The sequence below is a fragment of the Anomaloglossus baeobatrachus genome, chromosome 7 (assembly GCF_048569485.1).
Source record: "Anomaloglossus baeobatrachus isolate aAnoBae1 chromosome 7, aAnoBae1.hap1, whole genome shotgun sequence".
Classification (NCBI taxonomy): Eukaryota; Metazoa; Chordata; class Amphibia; order Anura; family Aromobatidae; genus Anomaloglossus; species Anomaloglossus baeobatrachus.
The window spans coordinates 262,666,147-262,688,524 of NC_134359.1; the positions used below are offsets into that span (position 1 = coordinate 262,666,147).

General features: G+C 46.8%; 1 protein-coding gene across 1 annotated transcript in view; it reads right to left on the reverse strand.

The window, feature by feature from the left end:
- Positions 1 to 561: 561 nt before the first annotated feature.
- MICALL2 (MICAL like 2) overlaps positions 562 to 22,378 on the reverse strand; it is a 70,667-nt gene continuing 48,850 nt past the window's right edge. Inside the window, exons 12-18 of the mRNA XM_075318102.1 lie at positions 18,326 to 18,381; positions 16,257 to 16,380; positions 13,467 to 13,557; positions 12,809 to 12,882; positions 10,870 to 10,984; positions 5,646 to 5,695; positions 562 to 1,414 (exon numbers count right to left, since the gene is read on the reverse strand). Coding sequence (XP_075174217.1) covers positions 1,314 to 1,414; positions 5,646 to 5,695; positions 10,870 to 10,984; positions 12,809 to 12,882; positions 13,467 to 13,557; positions 16,257 to 16,380; positions 18,326 to 18,381 — 611 coding nt within the window. The 3' untranslated portion in view covers positions 562 to 1,313. The remainder of the gene's footprint in view (positions 1,415 to 5,645; positions 5,696 to 10,869; positions 10,985 to 12,808; positions 12,883 to 13,466; positions 13,558 to 16,256; positions 16,381 to 18,325; positions 18,382 to 22,378) is intronic.

The following is a 22,378-nucleotide window of genomic DNA, read 5'->3' on the forward strand; positions in this document are numbered from 1 at the left end:
GGATGTAGTCTACCAGTGGTGACTATAGGAGGAGGTTTTCAGCTCACCTGATCAGTGTATTCCAGGACTTGTCGGGTGCACGCACGCGGTCCTTCAGACATAAGTGATTAAGGACTCTTTGTTTTTAATATGTCAATGCCGAAACGCGTCATGTTTCATGCCAATTTTTGTATGTTATGGCATTTTAAAACCATGTTGAAGTAAATATTTTTTCATTTTATCAATCTGATATTGGTGCTGGGCCCATTTTTCCCTTCCTGCTATTCTTTGGGTATTGTATGTCATTATTCTTTGGATATTTGGCAGCGTTCATTGGGCACTGTATGGCAGTATTCCTTAGGTAATGTATGACAGTATTTTTTGGACACTGCACAATTTTGCTAATGTATAGTAGAATTTAAAGGACTATTACTGTGATATAGAGCTACACCTAGAGGCTAGACCTCCACCAATATGGCCTCGCTTTCCGTAGACGTTGATAACCCCCCTTACATGCCAGTTTATAAAAGTCGCAGTATAAGAGTATAAAAAAAAATCACACAAAACTTACAATGACCCCTCCTATAATAAACAATATGTTTATTCAGGACATCTCCAAACTTTACTTACAAAATAGGAACATGGCTTATTAAATAGAAATGCAAACAATGGAGTTTTATCTTTTTCCCTTTCAAAAATTTCAAAAATTTCAAAAAGTCAAAAATGTCAAAAAGTCAAACTGCAGACAAAACAAAAACAAACAAAAGAAAAAACAAAAACGCAAATCCCCACAGGGCCGGCCAAGCATTTTAGTAGTCCTTTATGTAAACTTTCCCCATGGCCCCCCCTCCTGTACAATAGGCACTTTGGATCTTACTCAGCAGGATTTGGTTCCTCACACATATATGATAAGTCAGGGAACACGGGAGGATTCTACAATATCAGTCTCAAGTCGTCAGTTGGTATCTGCAGTAGGGATTATTGACCCCACTGTATAGACGTTGCAAGGTTTACCGGTGGCGGGTGCGGATTGCAGAAATGTCCATCCGTCATGGCCCCGGCTGTATAAATAAAGGGTGTAGCTGGCAGTCGATATCAGGAAGCAATGAAGAGAAATTCTGGCATTAATTGGCCGTTATCACTGAATTTCCAACCAGGTCAGGTCTTTCATTCTTGCAGCAATGTAGATCATCCAACTATGGAGAAGACGGGGTTAATGGTTGTATTGGTTGCATTAGATCGGCCTGCGGCGCTCCTACCACCGGGGGACGAGCTCAGCGTGCGGAGTAGTGTGATACAAGGTGCGGGATATGGCGGATTACTGCAAGTCGCTCTTAAGTTTTGTTCTTATCTTTCGGCTTTAACCAGCCGGAGAAGCTGAACCGGGATCTCCTCTTCATGTTTGGCTCCGGACTCGGCTGCTTCGGCTGGGGATCTGAAACAACAAGTTTAGGTTTAATGGAAAGTGAAATACAAAATCACAGCTTTTTTTTTTTCTTCCTAAAACAGCGCCACACTTTTTGTCAGGTCGTGTCTGGTATTGCAGCTCAGCGCCACTGCAGGGAATGGTCCTTAGCTACAATATCACTCAGAACGTTTGTCTACGGGTGGTGCTAATTAAAGCAGCCATGTTTTCCTGATGGAGCCACTCAGCTTCATTTACTTGAATGCAACAGAACAGCAATAGCCGCTAGCCTACAGTCAAGAGGCGATTTTTCTGAAAACTCCCCAAAAACAATGGACCCCTTTAACATGATAACGACCAAGCACCCTAAGTTTACTGTGCTTGTTTCTGGGCTTTAACCCCGATCATGATGGGGATCATATAATAGCATAGTCTCTGCCGGTATATCACAATTACTGGGTCTTAGGGGTACTTCTCACATAGTGAGATCGCTAGCGAGATCGCTGCTGAGTCACAGGTTTTGTGACGCAGCAGTGACCTCACTAGCGATCTCGCTGTGTGTAACACTGAGCAGCGATCTGGCCCCTGCTGTGAGATCGCTGCTCGTTACACACATCGCTGTGTGTGACAGCAAGAGAGCAACGATCTGAATGTGCAGGGAGCAGGAGCCGGCTTCTGACAGCTGCGGACGCTGGTAACCAAGGTACACATCAGGTAACTAAGCAAAGCACTTTGCTTGGTTACCCAATATTTACCTTGGTTACTAGCATACGCCGCCGCTCTCAGGCTGCCAGTGCCGGCTCCCTGCACACGTAGCCAGAGTACACATCGGGTAACTAAGCGAAGCACTTTGATTAGTAACCCGATGTGTACTGTGGCTACGAGTGCAGGGAGCCAGCGCTAAGCGATGTGCGCTGGTAACCAGTGTAAATATCAGGTAACCAAGCAAAGCATTTTGCTTAGTTACCCGATATGTACCTTGGTTACCAAGCGCAGCATCGTTTCCACGCGTCGCTGCTGGCTGGGGGCTGGTCATTGGTCGCTGGTGAGATCTGCCTGATTGACAGCTCACCAGCGACCATGTAGCGACGCTCCAGCAATCCTGACCAGGTCATATCGTGGTCGGAATCGCTGGTACGTCGTTTAGAGAGACGGTCCCTTAGGCTCAGGTCAGCTCTGCCAATGAGTTCAGATCAATATAAGGGGCAGTTTCCTGTGCTATCAACAGGGAATAGGAGAAAGGGAAAAAGGGAAAAGAAAAGGAAAAGAAAGGAAAGTGTGTGTGTGTGTGTGTGTGTGTGTGTGTGGGGGGGGGGTGTGAGAGCGGTGTTTGTGTGTTGCGATGTGTGTGTTGCGTTGTTTGTGGAGCGCTGTGTGTCTGTAGCATTCTGTGTGTGTGGTGCTGTGTGTGTTGCACGGTTTGTGTGGGTGTGGAGTGTGTGTGTTTTGGGGGGAGGTATGTTTTGTGCAATGTGTGTGTTGTGCGGTATGTGCGTATATTTGTGTATGCCGCGGTGTTTGTGTGTTGGGTGTTGTGTGTGTACGGCATTGTCTGTGTGTGGGTGTCTGTGTAGGGTGGTGTTTGTGGTTCCCAGTGTGTGTGTGGTGTGTTGTGCGGTGCGCGTGTGGCACTGTGTGTGTTTTGGGGGGAGGTGTGCACCCCCCATCGTGCTCCATCCCCTATGCTACGCACCCCCCATCGTGCTCCATCCCCCATGCTGCGCACCCCCCCATCGTGCTCCATCCCCCATGCTGCGCACTCCCCATCGTGCTCCATCCCCCATGCTGCGCACTCCCCATCGTGCTCCATCCCCCATGCTGCGCACTCCCCATCGGGCTCCATCCCCATGCTGCGCACTCCCCATCGGGCTCCATCCCCCATGCTGCGCACTCCCCATCGTACTCCATCCCCCATGCTGCGCACTCCCCATCGTGCTCCATCACCCATGCTGCGCACTCCCCATCGTGCTCCATCCCTCATACTGCGCACTCCCCATCGTGCTCCATCCCCCATGCTGCGGACTCCCCATCGTGGTCCATCCCCCATGCTGCACACTCTCCATCGTGCTCCATCCCCCATGCTGCGCACTCCCCATCGTGCTCCATCCCCCATGCTGCGTACTCCCAATCGTGCTCTATCCCCCATGCTGCGCACCCCCCCATCGTGCTCCATCCCCCATGCTGCGCACCCCCCATCGTGCTCCATCCCCCATGCTGCGCACCCCCATCGTGCTCCATCCCCCATGCTGCGCACCCCCCATCGTGCTCCATCCCCCATGCTGCGCACCCCGCATGCTGCGCACCCCCCATCGTGTTCCATCCCCCATGCTGCGCACTCCCATCGTGCTCCATCCCCCATGCTGCGCACTCCCCACCGTGCTCCATTCCCCATGCTGCTCACTCCACATCGTGCTCCATCCCCCATGCTGCGCACCCCCCATCGTGCTCCATCCCCCATGCTGCGCACCCCCCATCGTGCTCCATCCCCCATGCTGCGCACCCCCCATCGTGCTCCATCCCCCATGCTGCGCACTCCCCATCAGACAGTATACATGCACACATCTGATTGCATACACTCACACCCCACTTCTCCCTGTGCCCTCCGGTGGGCGGTCCCAGCAGCTGTGCTGCACGCCGTGCTCCTCTGCCTTCTGCTGACACTCACAGATCCGATCGCATACACTCACACATCAGAACACACGCACACACCCGATCGCACACACACGCACACACACACACACACACACACGATCGCATACACGCACACACACACACATCCGATCGCCCACACGCACACACACACATCCGATCGCATACACACACACACACACACACACACACACATCCGATCGCATACACACACACACACACACACACACATCCGATCGCATACACACACACACACACATCCGATCGCATACACGCACACACACACATCCGATCGCCCACACGCACACACATCCGATCGCATACACGCACACACACACATCCGATCGCCCACACGCACACACATCCGATCGCATACACGCACACACACACATCCGATCGCATACACGCACACACACACATCCGATCGCATACACGCACACACACATCCGATCGCATACACACACATCCGATTGCATACACGCATACACACACATCCGATCGCATACACGCACACACACACATCCGATTGCATACACGCACACACACACATCCGATTGCATACACGCACACACACACATCCGATTGCATACACGCACACACACACTGACGATATCGCACATACCCGCTCACACACTCACAACATCCGGAGATACCACATGCTTCCGGCCATGTGATCCTCCGGCAGGTCCTGGAAGGTCACTGCACGCACAGTATCGCCGCCGAGAAGTAAGCGATATCACTGGATGTTGTGAGTGTGTGGATGCGATCTGATGTGTGTGTGAGGTGTGTGTGAGAGTGAGTGAGTGTGATCTGATGTGTGTGTCTCTGTTCTTATGTGTGTGCGTGTGTGTGTGTTCCGCCGCTGCAGGACCTTGATGCGCTCACCTGCTCCCGGTCGGCGTCTGGTGAGTATGACTGCGGGGTCTTCTTTCTTCTCTCTTCTGGGGGTGCCCGCTGCCTATAATGAAGTGTCTTGCAGTGTCTTTAACTCTTTCACCGCTGCATGACACTTCATTATTGACCGCAGCGTATGCGTACTGGGAGCCGGTGTACGCTGGAGCGGGCGATGCGTGCGGAGGGCCGGGGCGAGCGGCTAATCCATGCGGGGGGAGGGGCCAGGACGGGGCAAGCGGCCAATCCGTGGGAGAGGGGGGGCGGGGTGGGGCCAGGCCGAGCCCTGCAGCCAATCCGACAGTTGTCACTCTAACGACACTGTCACGATGACACAATTTTGGAGCAAGACAGACAGACAGACAGACACAGACAGACAGACTGTCTGTCTGTGTCTGTCTGTCTGTCTGTGTCTGACAGACAGACAGACAGACATATATATAAATAATATATATATAAATAATATATATATAAATAATATATATATAAATAATTATATTATATATATATATTATATATATATACACACACACATATATACATACATATATACGTACATATACACACACACACACACACACGCACACACACACACTGTATACATATAAAATTACCACATTATTATTAAAATTGAGTGCTGGTGTCTATTAACCCTTTATAGTTTGCTTTTTATAGGAAAGCTCAATAAATATAATCAGCCATAGGTGTGTAGTAAACTTACCAGAATGTTTTCGGATCATATTCTCCATCATTTCATCCTCCTCCTTCTCCCTGTAGTAGACGATATTGTAAGTAAGAATAATGGCAAGAATACAAAATACTTCCAGACAGATACTAACTAGCCATTAAAGGGTTACTGGACGCCATGTTTAGCAGGACCTACTGTATATCCCAATGAATGGCTCTGTGGTATGAAAGAAGGCATATTTTCACCCCAAATCTAACAACTATTCATCCAATCGGATCAGTGATCCTCAGAGGATTACCAAGAAACAGCGCAACTAATGTCCATAGTGTCACAAGGAGGCGTTACAAACATCATAGATCCTGAAGCCGCCATGAGAGTCGGTTTAGACTACAGATTATGGCACGCTGCTAACTTCTCTGCTGTCTGATCAGCTCAAGCAGACTCTGGCGTTGACTCACAGACCTGTAGTTGATAGGCTAGCAAGAGTTAATCCATCTTTAGCTGCTTGTTTGCCTCCCCACAGCATGTGATAAAAGGAGACTGTCACATTCACTCCCCTCCTATATATTCTGGCTGGACACTTCATTTAATGCCAGCTATAGCTTCTCTATACTGGTCTGGGGAGGTGTTCTCAGTGGGACTGTTGTAAGCGGTTGTGATGCCAACCTTGTTGTCCTTTCGTTGCTGCCTTCTTGCTCTTGCTTTTCTCCTTTGTTTCTTATTGTTTGTTATTGTGAGCTTGCAGTGTCTCTGAGCTTTGGTTTGTACCTGCCCGTCTTTACCTGTGTTGCCATCACACTCCTGCTAAGGAGGTGCGGGGGGGGGGGGGGGCAGTTTAGTTCTGGTCAGAAGACTAGTAAGGCGCAGGGCTCTGGCATCTCCACAATCAGGGGTAATCCAAAGGTTACGGCTAGCCTAGGGTCCCCTAGAGTAAGGGGCAATATAGGAGCCCCTTGTCCCTCTTTATGCTGCAGTCACATAGTAATTGAGGCTGAGCTGCAAGACCACACGCAGCCTATTGACAAGAGTGGCGCTGATTTTGGAAACATTTTCTTTTTTTCTAATCATTGACTATCTCTTTGCTTTTCTCTGTGGTTTCCTTTCTCTATTATTAAACTTTAGATTTTTTTTTTTCTATTTTTGACTTTTTATCATTTATACTTTAATTTTCTAAATTTGCAAATTTCACAGAGATCTCTGGAGTAGACTTTAATGAAGAAAAGTCAGCATAAGTGCTATATAATAGCTGTAGGGCTGGGATAACTATTAATGTATATATAACCGAGGCCTCACTATTTTTAGGCATCTGGTGTTACTGGTTTTACGGGTCACGTTCTCTTGTACTGGTTTATAATGACGCCAGCCTATAACAACCATGAGGAAGGAGGATACATTTACAGCTGCTTTAATGGCCCGAAATCAGGAACAGATTGAGCGTTATAGAGCAGGAAACGAAACGGGGGAGGGGGGGGAAAGGGGGGGGAATTAACCCTTTCCCAACCCCACGACTTAATTATTTCGTCTTTTTTTTTCTTTTTCGGAGAGCCTTAACTCTTATTTTTTTATTTTGTATTTTTCTTTTTCAGTAGCGCTGTATGAAGGCTCGCTTCTTTTGTGTGCCAAAATCATGGACCTATTTGGGGGACATGAGGCGTTTTCATCTATTTTTATTGAAATTTTTGGAGGGAGTGGCCTAACTAAAATATAGAAAATTTTCGCTATATGATTTTATATTTTTACAGATCGCACTTTTACAGACCAAGCATTACTAATTATTTATTTTATAGTTATATAATTATATATTTTATAGTTTATTATTATGTCATCAACTGGGAAGAGAGTGATTCTGATGTTTATATTTTATTATAATATATATATTTATATATACACAAACACGCACTAATATATATTATATATATATATATATATATATATATATATATATATATATTGTGTGTGTACATATATATATATTATATATATATTATATATATATATATATATATATATAATAATAATAATAATAATAATAATAATAATAAAATATAAACATCAGAATCACTCTTTTCCCAGTTGATGACATAATAAACTATACAAAATATATAATTATATAGCCATAAAAAATATATTATATATATATATATATATATATATATATATATATATATATATATATATATATATATATATTAAATATATTAAATATATATATATTTAATTATTTAATTTTTTGCATATTTTTTAAAAAATATTTTTCTTCAATTTTGCTTCAGTATCAGAGTATTGAAGTATATAAAATAAAGTACAATCTCCTATAAAGATGGTAGCAACATTGGCAACCTACTTGCCCCTCAATATCGTGGCACGGACTGATGAAGCAATCGGCAGAGCAGAAGTGATTGGAGCTAGTTCTGGTCGCTGCTGTTAGACACAGATGCTGGCTGTATAACACAGTTGACACCTTTCTTGTCTAGAGCGGGCTCGGCTGCTGATCCCGCGCCATACACATACACCTCATATGCGACATACATGTATGTCAAGCATCATGAAGGGGGTTCAAGAATAAAATAGGCCATTCTTTTGGTGTATAGTAAACAAATAGAACACTATCCAGAAGGGCATAGTGTTTGTTTGTCCCCCTTAAATTTCCATTTGGAAGGTTTATAGGGGTATTGCCATCTCCAAAATCATAGCCCAATATGTAGTAGGTGTAATATTATTATTAGCAAATACTTCCAATTACAAATGTAGTATAGTTCTCCTGATTAGCCATGTCACTTACCTCATGTGCAGGGCATTGCAGGAACGTCGGTATGATTAGGAACATGCAGAAAGTGACAGTTACTTATTTTCTTGTTGTCATAACCATAGATACTTAACTGTCACTATAGGAGTGGTCATAACCATGAATACCTAAGGTCCTGCAATGCCCTGCACATGAGGTAAGCAACATAGCTAATCAGGAGAACTATACTACATTTCTAATTGAAGGTATTTGCTAATATTATTATTATTACACCTAATACATATTGGAATAGGAGCTTGAAGATGGGGATACCCCCTTAACTCCCCCAACCATATTTACCAACAATGTATGGTTTGTGAATTTGCTCCCATTAAATCTTTTTTTTTTTTATATAGCGCTAACATATTCCGCAGCGCTTTACATACATTGGCAACACTGTCCCCATTGGGGCTCACAATCTAAATTCCTTATCTGTATGTTTTTAGAGTGTTGGAGGAAACCTACGCAAACACGGGGAGAACATACAAACTCCTTGCAGATGGTGTCCTTGGTGGGATTTGAACCCAGGACCCCAGCGCTGCAAGACTGCAGTGCTAACCACTGAGCCCCCACAAGACTGCAGTGCTAACCAATGAGCCCCCACAAGACTGCAGTGCTAACCACCGAGCCCCCACAAGACTGCAGTGCTAACCACCGAGCCCCCACAAGACTGCAGTGCTAACCACTGAGTCCCCACAAGACTGAATTGCTAACCACTGAGTCCCCACAAGACTGCATTGCTAACCACTGAGTCCCCACAAGACTGCTTGCTAACCACTGAGTCCCCACAAGAACTGCAGTGCTAACCACTGAGTCCCCACAAGACTGCAGTGCTAACCACTGAGTCCCCACAAGACTGCAGTGCTAACCACTGAGTCACCACAAGACTGCAGTGCTAACCACTGAGTCACCACAAGACTGAATTGCTAACCACTGAGTCCCCACAAGACTGCATTGCTAACCACTGAGCCCCCACAAGACTGCATTGCTAACCACTGAGTCCCCACAAGAACTGCAGTGCTAACCACTGAGTCCCCACAAGACTGCAGTGCTAACCACTGAGTCCCCACAAGACTGCATTGCTAACCACTGAGTCCCCACAAGACTGCATTGCTAACCACTGAGTCCCCACAAGACTGCAGTGCTAACCACTGAGTCCCCACAAGACTGCAGTGCTAACCACTGAGTCACCAAAAGACTGCAGTGCTAACCACTGAGTCCCCACAAGACTGCAGTGCTAACCACTGAGTCCCCACAAGACTGCAGTGCTAACCACTGAGTCCCCACAAGACTGCATTGCTAACCACTGAGCCCCCACAAGACTGCATTGCTAACCACTGAGTCCCCACAAGACTGCAGTGCTAACCACTGAGTCACCACAAGACTGCATTGCTAACCACTGAGTCCCCACAAGACTGCATTGCTAACCACTGAGTCCCCACAAGACTGCATTGCTAACCACTGAGCCCCCACAAGACTGCAGTGCTAACCACTGAGTCCCCACAAGAACTGCAGTGCTAACCACTGAGCCATGTACCAACTTAGGCTTTTTTTTGGGGGGGGGTTCGTTTTTTGTTGTTTTTTTTTGTACTCTGTACAAATGGGACATGATCCTTACCTCTGAGCTAGGCACGTCATCTATATAGCTTCCCATAGACCGATAACGGCAGTTGGGCCCTGTCCTTCTCGGTCCTTATTCACATTGATGTCGCTGACACAAGGTGAGATTTTAATGCTATTTTGGGTGTTCCCGGGTGGAACAGAGAACGTCTCTGCTGGTCTTTGGGTGCCCTTACACTTTGAATAGCTGTTGGAAACGCTTCAGTCGTCTGATCTCCCAATGATTCTCTACATACACATGAACTCTCAGTTTAGCCGAGCATGCATGTGTTCTGGAATAAATGGGATAGTCAGCAACAAATGGATTGGGCAGTGAAATTCAACATGTCTGATCCTTTTGTTCCTCCAAAATCTTGTACTGAAGGAGGATTTAGGCCTCCATACACATAGGATGGTCACACAGCCCCACCCAAATTATGTACTGGGGGGTACATTGCATGGTCCATATACAGACCGCTATACCCAGACTGACAGAGGGTCTACCAGGCAGTCTACTAGGCATCTACAAGGCTGCCGCGGTCAGTCCAGGAATTGTGGTCTGTATACGGACCGTGAAATACGCCTCTCTCAACCCGGACTTACGCTGTATGTTCCCCAATTTCACTCATTGAAGTGAATGGGGTTAATGGAGAGGTTTCTGTAGGTCAGCCACTGCTCTATAGATAATGGGGGACTCCTTGCAGAAATAGCACCACACCTATCCACAGGTTGTATGTGGTATTGCAGCTCTGACCCACTCACTTCAATGAAGCCGAGTAGCAATACCCAGCACAACCTTTACCCAAGAGTGGCGCTGTCTCTAATCCTGAATAATCTCCTCTATAAGTGACGATACACAGCATATCGTCTTACCGTATCCGGTCTTCATCCAGGCATTCAATAATCTCACTCCGGCCGTTGACTATAATCAGGTACTTATCCAGAAGTTCCTTCTCTTTGGCCTTTTCCCTTTCAGATTTCAGATTGTCTGAGAATAAGGAAAGTAAAAAAATGATCAAAACGTGCTAACCACTGAGTCACCGGGCTGCCCGAAATGTGGTGAAAACGACACTCCCCTATGAAGTTCAGTCACAGTCCGGCCTTCACAGAAGGATCATGATGGCAGCATCAAAAACCTTCATCAGCAACCTGCAAGACCGTAGCAGGAACCGATGGGCTCCGATTCACATGCAGTTTGTGATTAACAGTGGAATCTAAATGGTTAAACAGCAGCTATCAGAGTTTGCTCTGATCACTGCTGCTGTAGGCAGGTTTCTGCTCTGTATAGAGCATGCTCAGCTCCTGAGCCCACTCCATACACCCGAACATGAAATAATAGTACATCCTATGTAAGGAAGGGGTTAAAGAATAAAAGCAGTCTCTCCTCCAAGATGGCCAAATATGGGTCCATATACCATAGTTTTGCTCTGATCACTGCTGCAGGAGGCAGATTCCTGCTCTGTATAGAGCATGCTCAGCTCCTGAGTCCGTTCCATACACCTGAAAATTACATAATAGTACGTTCTATGTAAGGAAGGGGTTAAAGAATAAAGCTGTCTCCTGTCTAATATAACCAAATAGGGGCCTATATATTTTTGCTCTGATCACTGCTGAAGGAGGCCAGTTCCTGCTGTGTATAGAGCATGCTCAGCTCCTGAGCCCACTCCATACACCCGAACATGATATAAATAGTACATCCTATGTAAGGAAGGGGTTAAATAAACAATCTCTCCTCCAAGATGGCCAAACAGGGGCCCGTATACCATATTTTTGCTCTGATCACTGCTGCAGGAGGCCGGTTCCTGCTGTGTATAGAGCATGCTCAGCTCCTGAGCCCACTTCATACACCTGAAAATGACATAATAGTACGTCCTCTATGTAAGAAAAGGGTTAAAGAAAAAAGTGGTCTCTTTTGTAAGAGGACCAAACATCGGTCCATATACCATATTTTTGCTCTATACACAGCAGTTACCTGTCTCCTGCAGCAGTGATCAGAGCATGCTCAGCTCCTGACCCCGCGCCATACACCTGAACATGATATAATAGTAAGTTCTATGCAAGGAAGGAGTTAAAAAAATAAAGCGGTCCCTCCTCTAAGATGGCCAAACAGAGGCCCACATACCATATTTTTGCTCTGGTCACTGCTGCAGGAGGTCGGTTCCTGCTACATATACATCATGCTCAGCTCCTGAGCCTGCTCCATACACCCGAAAATTATGTACGAATACGTCCTACGTAATTAAGGCGTTAAACAATAAAGTGGTCTACATTGTAAGATGGCCAAACAGGGGCCCATATACCATATGCTTGCTCTGATCACTGCTGCAGGAGGCCGGCTCCCGCTGTGTATACAGCATGCTCAGCTCCTGAGCCCGATCCATACACCCGATAAAGACGCCTGTCCCCTTAAAAGAGTGGCTTGTGAATTTGATAGATTAGAAGTATGGGTGGATACAAATATGTTTCTTGCACAGGGGCCCAGTGGCTGATAACAGAGACCAATAGAATCATAGACTGTATAGTACAGATCGCTGATCCTTCTGTGTAGCTCAAACAGCTGCGGAGGATAGGCAGTAGGTGTGGGACACCGGCCCCTATTCCTTCAGCCGTTGTGTCCCCGCGGCCGCCCCCGTGTCCCCGTGGCCGCTCCTTCGCTCTCCATTCCTTTCTATGGTGTGTCTCCGGTACAGATCAGGCCGGTGTTAGGCCCCGGGGATTTCCTGCTCATCTCCAGCCGTCAGACAATCGCTTACCCTCGTGACTCACGCACCTTGGGGCAATCTTAAGGGTGACTTGCACTTTCTTTTCTCACCTGGCTTGCTCATGAGGTTGCGGAGCTCGGTGGCCACGTCCTGCTGTTCGCTCTCCAGAGCCTGCTGTTTGGATCTGGGAACACATTGACAAAACCCATTAGGAGCCGGTGTACTTACGTGTAAACGTTCAAAGGCGGCCAAGCTGCTATCATTCAATCAGTGCTTGTTTACCAAGCCTGGCCTCTGCCAACGCACACACCACCCTCCCCCGCCCACTCATCGCCAGCGCAGGGCACAATGCAATGGTGCAGGTCACCCTCTCCATATTTATTACATAGGACTGTGCAGAAATGTGACTATATATCATGCAATGGTGATACTGGCCCTGATTAATGTGGTATAGGGTCCCCTACCCCCTCACTATCCACAACCAAATGCCTGGGGAGATCGCACCCCACCGTATGAGATACCCAAAATCCATATCATGCCCCCTATGGGCCAACATGGTGCTGTGCAGTGCAAAAAGCCGTGCTGTCACCATCAGGGGTGTTGCTGTAATAGGCCTCCCCTGTGTGGAGCCCGGCTGCAGCACAGTATGTGTACACCTAGTATTACCGCCTACAGGGGCACTACAACCAGGTCCGAAGCCCGCTCCTCCATACGACACATCCTACAGTGCACAGCACTACGGCGTGTCCACATCCGCCCGGTACTCACATGTAATTCAGCTCGGACTCCTGTCTCAGCAGAAGCTGCTTCTCGTGGATCAGCTTGAACCAGTCCACCATAAGCGAGTCCTCCGATTCATCTGCATGACAAGGGGGGCAGTGTAAGGCTTACATTTCATCAGATGAGCCCTTCAAAGAATGATGTTCTCATTTATCCACCTGAGCATGGTAGTGCTCGCTCATCACTAGTTACGAGTACAGAGCACCTGAGCATGGTAGTGCCCACTCATCACTAGTTACGAGTACTGAGCACCCGAGCATGGTAGTGCCCGCTCATCATTAGTTACCAGTACAGAGCACCCGAGCATGGTAGTGCCCACTCATCACTAGTTACCAGTACAGAGCACCCGAGCATGGTAGTGCCCGCTCATCATTAGTTACCAGTACAGAGCACCTGAGCATGGTAGTGCCCGCTCATCATTAGTTACCAGTACAGAGCACCTGAGCATGGTAGTGCCCGCTCATCACTAGTTACCAGTACTGAGCACCCGAGCATGGTAGTGCCCGCTCATCATTAGTTACCAGTACAGAGCACCCGAGCATGGTAGTGCCCGCTCATCACTAGTTACCAGTACAGAGCACCCGAGCATGGTAGTTCCCGCTCATCATTAGTTACCAGTACAGAGCACCTGAGCATGGTAGTGCCCGCTCATCACTAGTTACCAGTACAGAGCACCTGAGCATGGTAGTGCCCGCTCATCACTAGTTACCAGTACAGAGCACCCGAGCATGGTAGTGCCCGCTCATCATTAGTTACCAGTACAGAGCACCTGAGCATGGTAGTGCCCGCTCATCATTAGTTACGAGTACTGAGCACCTGAGCATGGTAGTGCCCGCTCATCACTAGTCACCAGTACTGAGCACCCGAGCATGGTAGTGCCCGCTCATCACTAGTTACCAGTACTGAGCACCCGAGCATGGTAGTGCCCGCTCATCACTAGTTACAAGTACTGAGCACCTGAGCATGGTAGTGCTCCCTCATCACTAGTTACGAGTACTGAGCACCTGAGCATGGTAGTGCTCGCTCATCACTAGTTACGAGTACTGAGAACCTGAGCATGGTAGTGCCCGCTCATCACTAGTTACCAGTACTGAGCACCTGAGCATGGTAGTGCCCACTCATCACTAGTTACCAGTACTGAGCACCTGAGCATGGTAGTGCCCGCTCATCACTAGTTACGAGCACTGAGCACCTGAGCATGGTAGTGCCCGCTCATCACTAGTTACCAGTACTGAGCACCTGAGCATGGCAGTGCCCGCTCATCACTAGTTACCAGTACTGAGCACTCAAGCATGGTAGTGTCCGCTCATAACTAGTTACGAGTACTGAGCACCTGAGCATGGTAGTGCCCGCTCATCACTAGTTACGAGTACTGAGCACCCGAGCATGGTAGTGCCCGCTCATCACTAGTTACGAGTACTGAGCACCTGAGCATGGCAGTGCCCGCTCATCACTAGTTACCAGTACTGAGCACTCGAGCATGGTAGTGTCCGCTCATAACTAGTTACGAGTACTGAGCACCTGAGCATGGTAGTGCCCACTCATCACTAGTTACGAGTACTGAGCACCTGAGCATGGTAGTGCTCCCTCATCACTAGTTACGAGTACTGAGCACCTGAGCATGGTAGTGCTCGCTCATCACTAGTTACGAGTACTGAGAACCTGAGCATGGTAGTGCCCGCTCATCACTAGTTACCAGTACTGAGCACCTGAGCATGGTAGTGCCCGCTCATCACTAGTTACCAGTACTGAGCACCTGAGCATGGTAGTGCCCGCTCATCACTAGTTACGAGTACCGAGCACCTGAGCATGGTAGTGCTTGCTCATCACTAGAGAATACTTATGCCCTGCTAGGGGTTTAACCCACACTAATCAGCAAAACGGGGCACTTATCTCCATGTTCCACTGCTGCTCCATACATTCCCTATGAGGCTGCTGAGTGCTGCGCTCAGCTTTGTCGGAAGCCAGATATGAAATAAATGGTAAAGTGGTCCAGCACGCACACACGCGGCTGCTCCAGCACACACGCACACACACACACACACACACACGCACACAGCCGCTCCAGCACGCACGCGCACACACACGCAGCCGCTCCAGCATGCACGCGCACACACATGCAGCCGCTCCAGCATGCACGCACACATGCAGCCGCTCCAGCATGCACGCACACACGCAGCCGCTCTAGCATGCACGCACACACGCAGCCGCTCCAGCATGCACGCACACACGCAGCCGCTCCAGCATGCACGCACACATGCAGCCGCTCCAGCATGCACGCACACACGCAGCCGCTCCAGCATGCACGCACACACGCAGCCGCTCCAGCATGCACGCACACATGCAGCCGCTCCAGCATGCACGCACACACGCAGCCGCTCCAGCATGCACGCGCACACACACGCAGCCGCTCTAGCATGCACGCACACACGCAGCCGCTCTAGCATGCACGCACACATGCAGCCGCTCCAGCATGCACGCACACATGCAGGATAGATATCTACCACTAGATAATTACCATATAGTGGTAATATCAGGGTCATCTGCTGAGGTTCCACAATACCCACGATTAGTCTGCACCACTGTAGGTATCACGGTTACCTGGTTGGGGGGCCGCTCAGATGTTTCGCCCCCCTGAGCTGAATCCCTAGCTACACCACTGCTGGGGAGTCTTTTAGGCCACTTCTAGCAATGACCCACTTAATGAGACTATGATGAAATATTCGCTGTATGTCCCAGTCCCTTCCTTGTGACTAAGGAAAATGGAAACGCTCTCACCTCCATCACAGCTCCGCAGCTGCTTCTCCAGCTCCACGCCCTGCTGCTCCAGGTAGTCCAGCTCCTTCTCAATGATCTGGAGCTGGTTCTGGATCTCCTTTTCTGGAATGTATTCAGAATGGGTCTGTAATGGATCAGAGATACTATTCAGTTCATAAACCAAGAGACCAAAGATTGTTAATAGAGTGGTACTACAAATGCTATACCAACGAGTCTCAGACCCCCTATGATCAGTGGGGGTCCCAGCGATCATCAACTGATCACCTAACCTGTGAATAAGTGATAGGCTGGGATTGGTCGACTATCCCTTTAAGGGATTCAGTGAAAATCTATAGCAATTTTTCAAAGGAGGAAGCTTTCAAAATCTGTCACCACTACTATGGCACTAGCACTAAGGACCCCTCGTCTACGCAAAACAAAACGAGACGGCCACAGCTCTTGTAATTCTATGCCCAAGAGTCACTGGCTTTAAAGGAAATGTCAGAAAAATCAGTAATTGACCTATTGGTACAAACAGGTTTTTATGTTATATATGTACGGATCAGGAAGTGTGAGTCTAGTATTGGGCCTAGTGGCCAATGTGAAAATTTGAATATACAAATAGAAAATTGAAATGATATAGATAGATAGATATTAAAATTTTCACACTGGTCACTAGGCCCTATACTAGCCTTGTATTTCCTGATCTGTACAGAAGACATTTCAACAGTCTCATTAGCATCACAGACATCACAATGACTGATAACACCTCTATATACAGTAGAAAACAGGATCCACCATTCACAATAGGTGATGTCACAGCTCACCTCCTCCTCCTGTAAAGTATTGGTAACACCTCTATATACAGTAGATCACAAGATCCACTATTCACAATAGATGATATCACAGCTCACCTCCTCCTATTATACAATGACTGATAACACATACATAGTAGATAACACAGGATCCACCATTAACAATAAGTGATGGCACAGCTCACCACCTCCTCCTCCTGTACAATTACTGGTAACACCTCTATATACAGTAGATCACTAGATCCACTATTCACAATAGATATCACAGCTCACCTCCTCCTACTATACAATGACTGATAACACATACATAGTAGATAACACAGGATCCACCATTCACAATAGGTGATGCCACAGCTCACCTCCTCCTGTACAATTACTGGCAACACCTCTATATACAGTAGATCACACAGGATCCACTATTCAGAATAGGTGATGTAACAGCTAATCTTCTCCTTCTCCTGTACAATTACTGGTAACAACTCTATATACAGTAGATAGCATAGAATCCATCATTAACAATAAGTGATGGCACAGCTCACCACCTCCTCCTCCTGTACAATTACTGGTAACACCTCTATATACAGTAGATCACACAGGATCCACTATTCAGAATAGGTGATGTAACAGCTAATCTTCTCCTTCTCCTGTACAATTACTGGTAACAACTCTATATACAGTAGATAGCATAGAATCCATCATTCACAATAGGTGATGTCACAGCTCACCTCCCCCTCCTGTACAATGACTGGTAACACCTCTATATGCAGTATATAATGGTGAATTCACAATAGGTGATGTCACAGCTCACCTCCTCATCCTCCTCCTGTACAACGACTAGTAACACCTCTATATACAATATATAATGGTGGATTTAACATTTACAATAGGTGATGTCATAGCTCACCTCCTCCTCCTGTGTAATCACTGATCACACCTCTATATACAGTAGTTAAAATGATCCATCATTCACAATAGAGTGTCACAGCTCACCTACTCCTGTACAAGACTGATAAAACCGCTACATACAGTATATAACGGTGGATTCACCATTTACAGTAGGTGAGGTCACAGCTCACCTCCTCACCCTTCCTTCTCAATGATCTCTGCCCACATTAGAGCATACTGAGTTAATACTTTTATACAAAACAAATTGTGTCAGACTTTTTTTTTTAAATACAGTTAACATATAATCCTTAATCTGACCCCGGTTAGGCTGCACCACTAAAGATCACTACAGTCTTCCCATAATAATAATGGTCACTGAATCTGACAAACCTTGTTGGGAGAGACCACATTGTTGTTCTCTGCAAAACTTAGATTGTTTTTGTTACCTGGAAGAAAAGAAAACCGTCAGTAAGTAGGCGTACATGTATACTTCATACTACTGGATATGATCTGTAGCGGTGAAGCTTGACGGACAGGTCTCTATCTATGCAAACAAATAATGGAAGACCTGTCAGTCATGGGAAGGTAGGACAAGTCAATTGAAAACGCTTACAGCCCCCCGGTGGTCTTTTATAAGTGTGTTTTTTCCGAAACGCCACTGGATTCGGGCACCATAAACGCCCTCTTGGGTTCCCTTTAAAGTCTAAAGGCTACTTTACACACTGCGATATCGGTCCCGATATCGCTAGTGTGGGTACCCGCCCCCATCTGTTGCGCGACACGGGCAAAATCGCTGCCCGTGTCGCACAACAGCCGTCACACATACATACCTGTCCGGCGACGTCGCTGTGACGGGCGAACCGCCTCCTTTCTAAGGGGGCGGTCTGAGTGGCGTCACAGCGACGTCACTGAACCGCCGCCCAATAGCAGCGGAGGGGCGGAGCTGAGCGGGACGTAACATCCCGCCCACCTCCTTCCTTCCGCATAGCGGCCGGGAGGCAGGTAAGGAGAGCTTCCTCGTTCCTGCGGCGTCACACGCAGCGATGTGTGCTGCCGCAGGAACGAGGAACAACCTCGTTACTGCTGCAGTAACGAGATTTGAGAATGGACCCCCGTGTCGCCGATTAGCGATTTTGCACGTTTTTGCAACGATGCAAAATCGCTTATCGGTGTCACACGCAACGGCATCGCTAATGCGGCCGGATGTGCGTCACCAATTCTGTGACCCCAACGACTCCGTATTAGCGATGTCGCAGCGTGTAAAGCCCGCTTAAGTCTTAGGCTAGTTTCACACTTGCGTTGGACGGCTTCCGTAGCATTGCGTTGTGTTACGGATGCAACGGATGTGTTGCATATAGTGGCACAACGGATGCTACGGATGGTACAAAACAACGGAAAGCTTTTTTTTTTTTTTTTATTTTTTTTTTTCTTCTTTACAGTTTTACCGGCAGCAGACTATTGTGAACGATCAGCTGATCGCTCTCAATAGCCGGCGGCCGGTGGCTCAGCTGAACGTTCGGCCACCGCGAGACAAAATAAAGTTTGTGATTTTTTTTAAAAAAAAAAAAAAAAAAAAAAAAGCATGCGCAGTGAAATCCTGAGGATTCCGCTGCTCAAAACAACGTTACATGCTGCGTTCCTCCCGCCCGGCGGAAGCAACGGAGCGTCGCCCAGCGGAAGCAACGCAGGTCCTTTTGGCACAATCCGTCATCCATACAATTCTATGGGAAACAGCGGAATCCGTTAACGGATTCCGCTGTTTTCCGAAAGGGCGGATTGTAACGGAAGGAAAACAACGCAAGTGTGAAAGTACCCTTAGCCATTTCATAGAAGTTTTGATCATTGTGGGGGAGATATCTGATGGCTAAAACCCCTAATAATCACATCATACTCTTTCAAGACTGAAGACGCCTCCGTATACTTTTTATTGAGGTTGTGTTGGGGATGCAATGTCATTGTAAAACAGTCAGTAGCCGCATGGAGATCACGAGGATTCAGTTGTGTCGATTATGCAAGATGACAGACGTAAAAAGAAGGCGGAAGTGTTTTTATAACCATCTCTGCCTTCCTGATTGTTGTATACACAGTGATGAATGAGACCTGTGTATACAATACAAACATCCCTAACACTGCGTCCTACTCCAGTCCCTGAGATTAGATGGGCACCATTGTTTGGCACGCTGTACAGACTGGCACTTTTTGTGGCCTATAGTGGTACGAGCAGTGTAAAGAATTGCCATTTAACCATCAGCGGCAAACCCAATAATGGAACTGCAATGACGTCAGCAGCTCATGCGGATGAAGGGGTGTTGACTATTAGAGATGACAGATGTAAATAGAAGGCAGAAGTGTTTTTTTAACCATCTCTGCCTTCCTGATTGGTATATACACAGTGCTGAATGACCGCTATGTATACAGTATAGGAAGCACTAACACTGCGTCCTCCTCCAGTCCCAGAGATTAGATGATCACCGGTGAAGAAAACACTGGATTTTTTTTACCGTGGTGTTTTTCAGCACCAAAATATGCCACAGAAATCTTCACTGCTGATTGTTTTTGCTGTGTTTTTGGTGCAGAATTAATGCAGCATGTTTTTGCACATTTTTAGTGCACAGTTTGGCATGTTTACGTGAGCACTGTATTACAGTTCACCATATCTCCTTATCGGTGTCTGTCATCACAGTTTGTGAGTTCGTGAACAATTTCAGCTCTGCTACCTCTGTATGAGGCCGGACGGAAACACAATGTAATGGATAGGACGTAATGCTGATCCGCGCAGGAGTTGGAGCGCACTTTTTATATGGCTGCACATATCCATTAAGTCTATTAGATTATTAGCAGAGTCTATCTTTAATCCCTTTAATATAGTCGGATAAATTAAGATCTGCCTCTAAATTTAGCTGCGGGGGAGGGGGCGTCACAGGAGCGCACCTGACGGGAGTAATGACTTCCTACCACCCGTGTCGTTAACGTGACTCAGACGGGCGAGGCCAGACTTGTGCAGCTCGTCACTGAGATCATGGGATCGGCCGCCCCAATGGTTACAGGAATTCCCTTTCATACGGAAGTTAAAAATAACATTAACATTTATGTGACAAACGCAGACATAGGAGTGCGGCACTTTAGCCACCGCGGCAAATAGCGGCACCCCCGATAGACTGGCACAGAAGCTAGAGACCACCACGGATCAAAAACCACCATGGTTCTTATAGAGCAGCACTATTTAGAACAGATCCCTGATAATCTGGTATAGCAGTATTATTTATACCAGAGACCACCATGGATTTCTATAGCGCCGTTATTTATAACAGGGTCCACCATGGATTTGTAATTTGTATAGCGGCATTATTTATACCAGGGTCCACCATGGATTTGTATAGCAGCATTATATATACCAGGGTCCACCATGGATTTGTATAGAGGCATTATTTATACCAGGGACCACCATGGATTTGTATAGCGGCATTATATATACCAGGGACCACCATGGATTTGTATAGCGGCATTATTTATACCAGGGTCAACCATGGATTTGCATAGTGGCGTTATTTATACCAGGAACCCCCATGGATTTGTATAGCGGCATTATTTATACCAGGGACCACCATGGATTTGTATAGCGGCATTATTTATACCAGGGACCACCATGGATTTGTATAGCGGCATTATTTATACCAGGGACCACCATGGATTTGTATAGCGGCATTATTTATACCAGGGACCACCATGGATTTGTATAGCGGCATTATTTATTCCAGGGACCACCATGGATTTGTATAGCGGCATTATTTATACCAGGGACCACCATGGATTTGTATAGCGGCATTATTTATACCAGGGACCACCATTGATTTGTATAGCGGCATTATTTATACCAGGGACCACCATGGATTTGTATAGCGGCATTATTTATACCAGGGACCACCACCATGGATTTGTATAGCGGCATTATTTATACCAGGGACCACCACCATGGATTTGTATAGCGGCATTATTTATACCAGGGACCACCACCATGGATTTGTATAGCGGCATTATTTATACCAGGGACCACCATGGATTTGTATAGCGGCATTATTTATACCAGAACACCAGATCTTATATACCAACATTATTTCGCCCGGAGAGCATCATGGATGTAGTACAGGAACTTAATTTTGACAGGAGACCACCACACATCTTGTATAGCAGCATTATATTAACCAGAGGCCACAATACACATTGTATATCAGCATTATATAGAAAATACATATTTATTAGATGGATAAGTGTATGGACCTTCTATTTGGTCACTGTGCATTGGTATAAATTGAGCACTATGTGCAGTATTTTGCCAGTATATGGTGTAGTGGCACTGTATAGCAGTGGTCTTTATGCAAATGTCATTAAGTTGGTATGTTGTATGGTGCGTATAATTGTACATTATATGTTAGTAAAAGAACA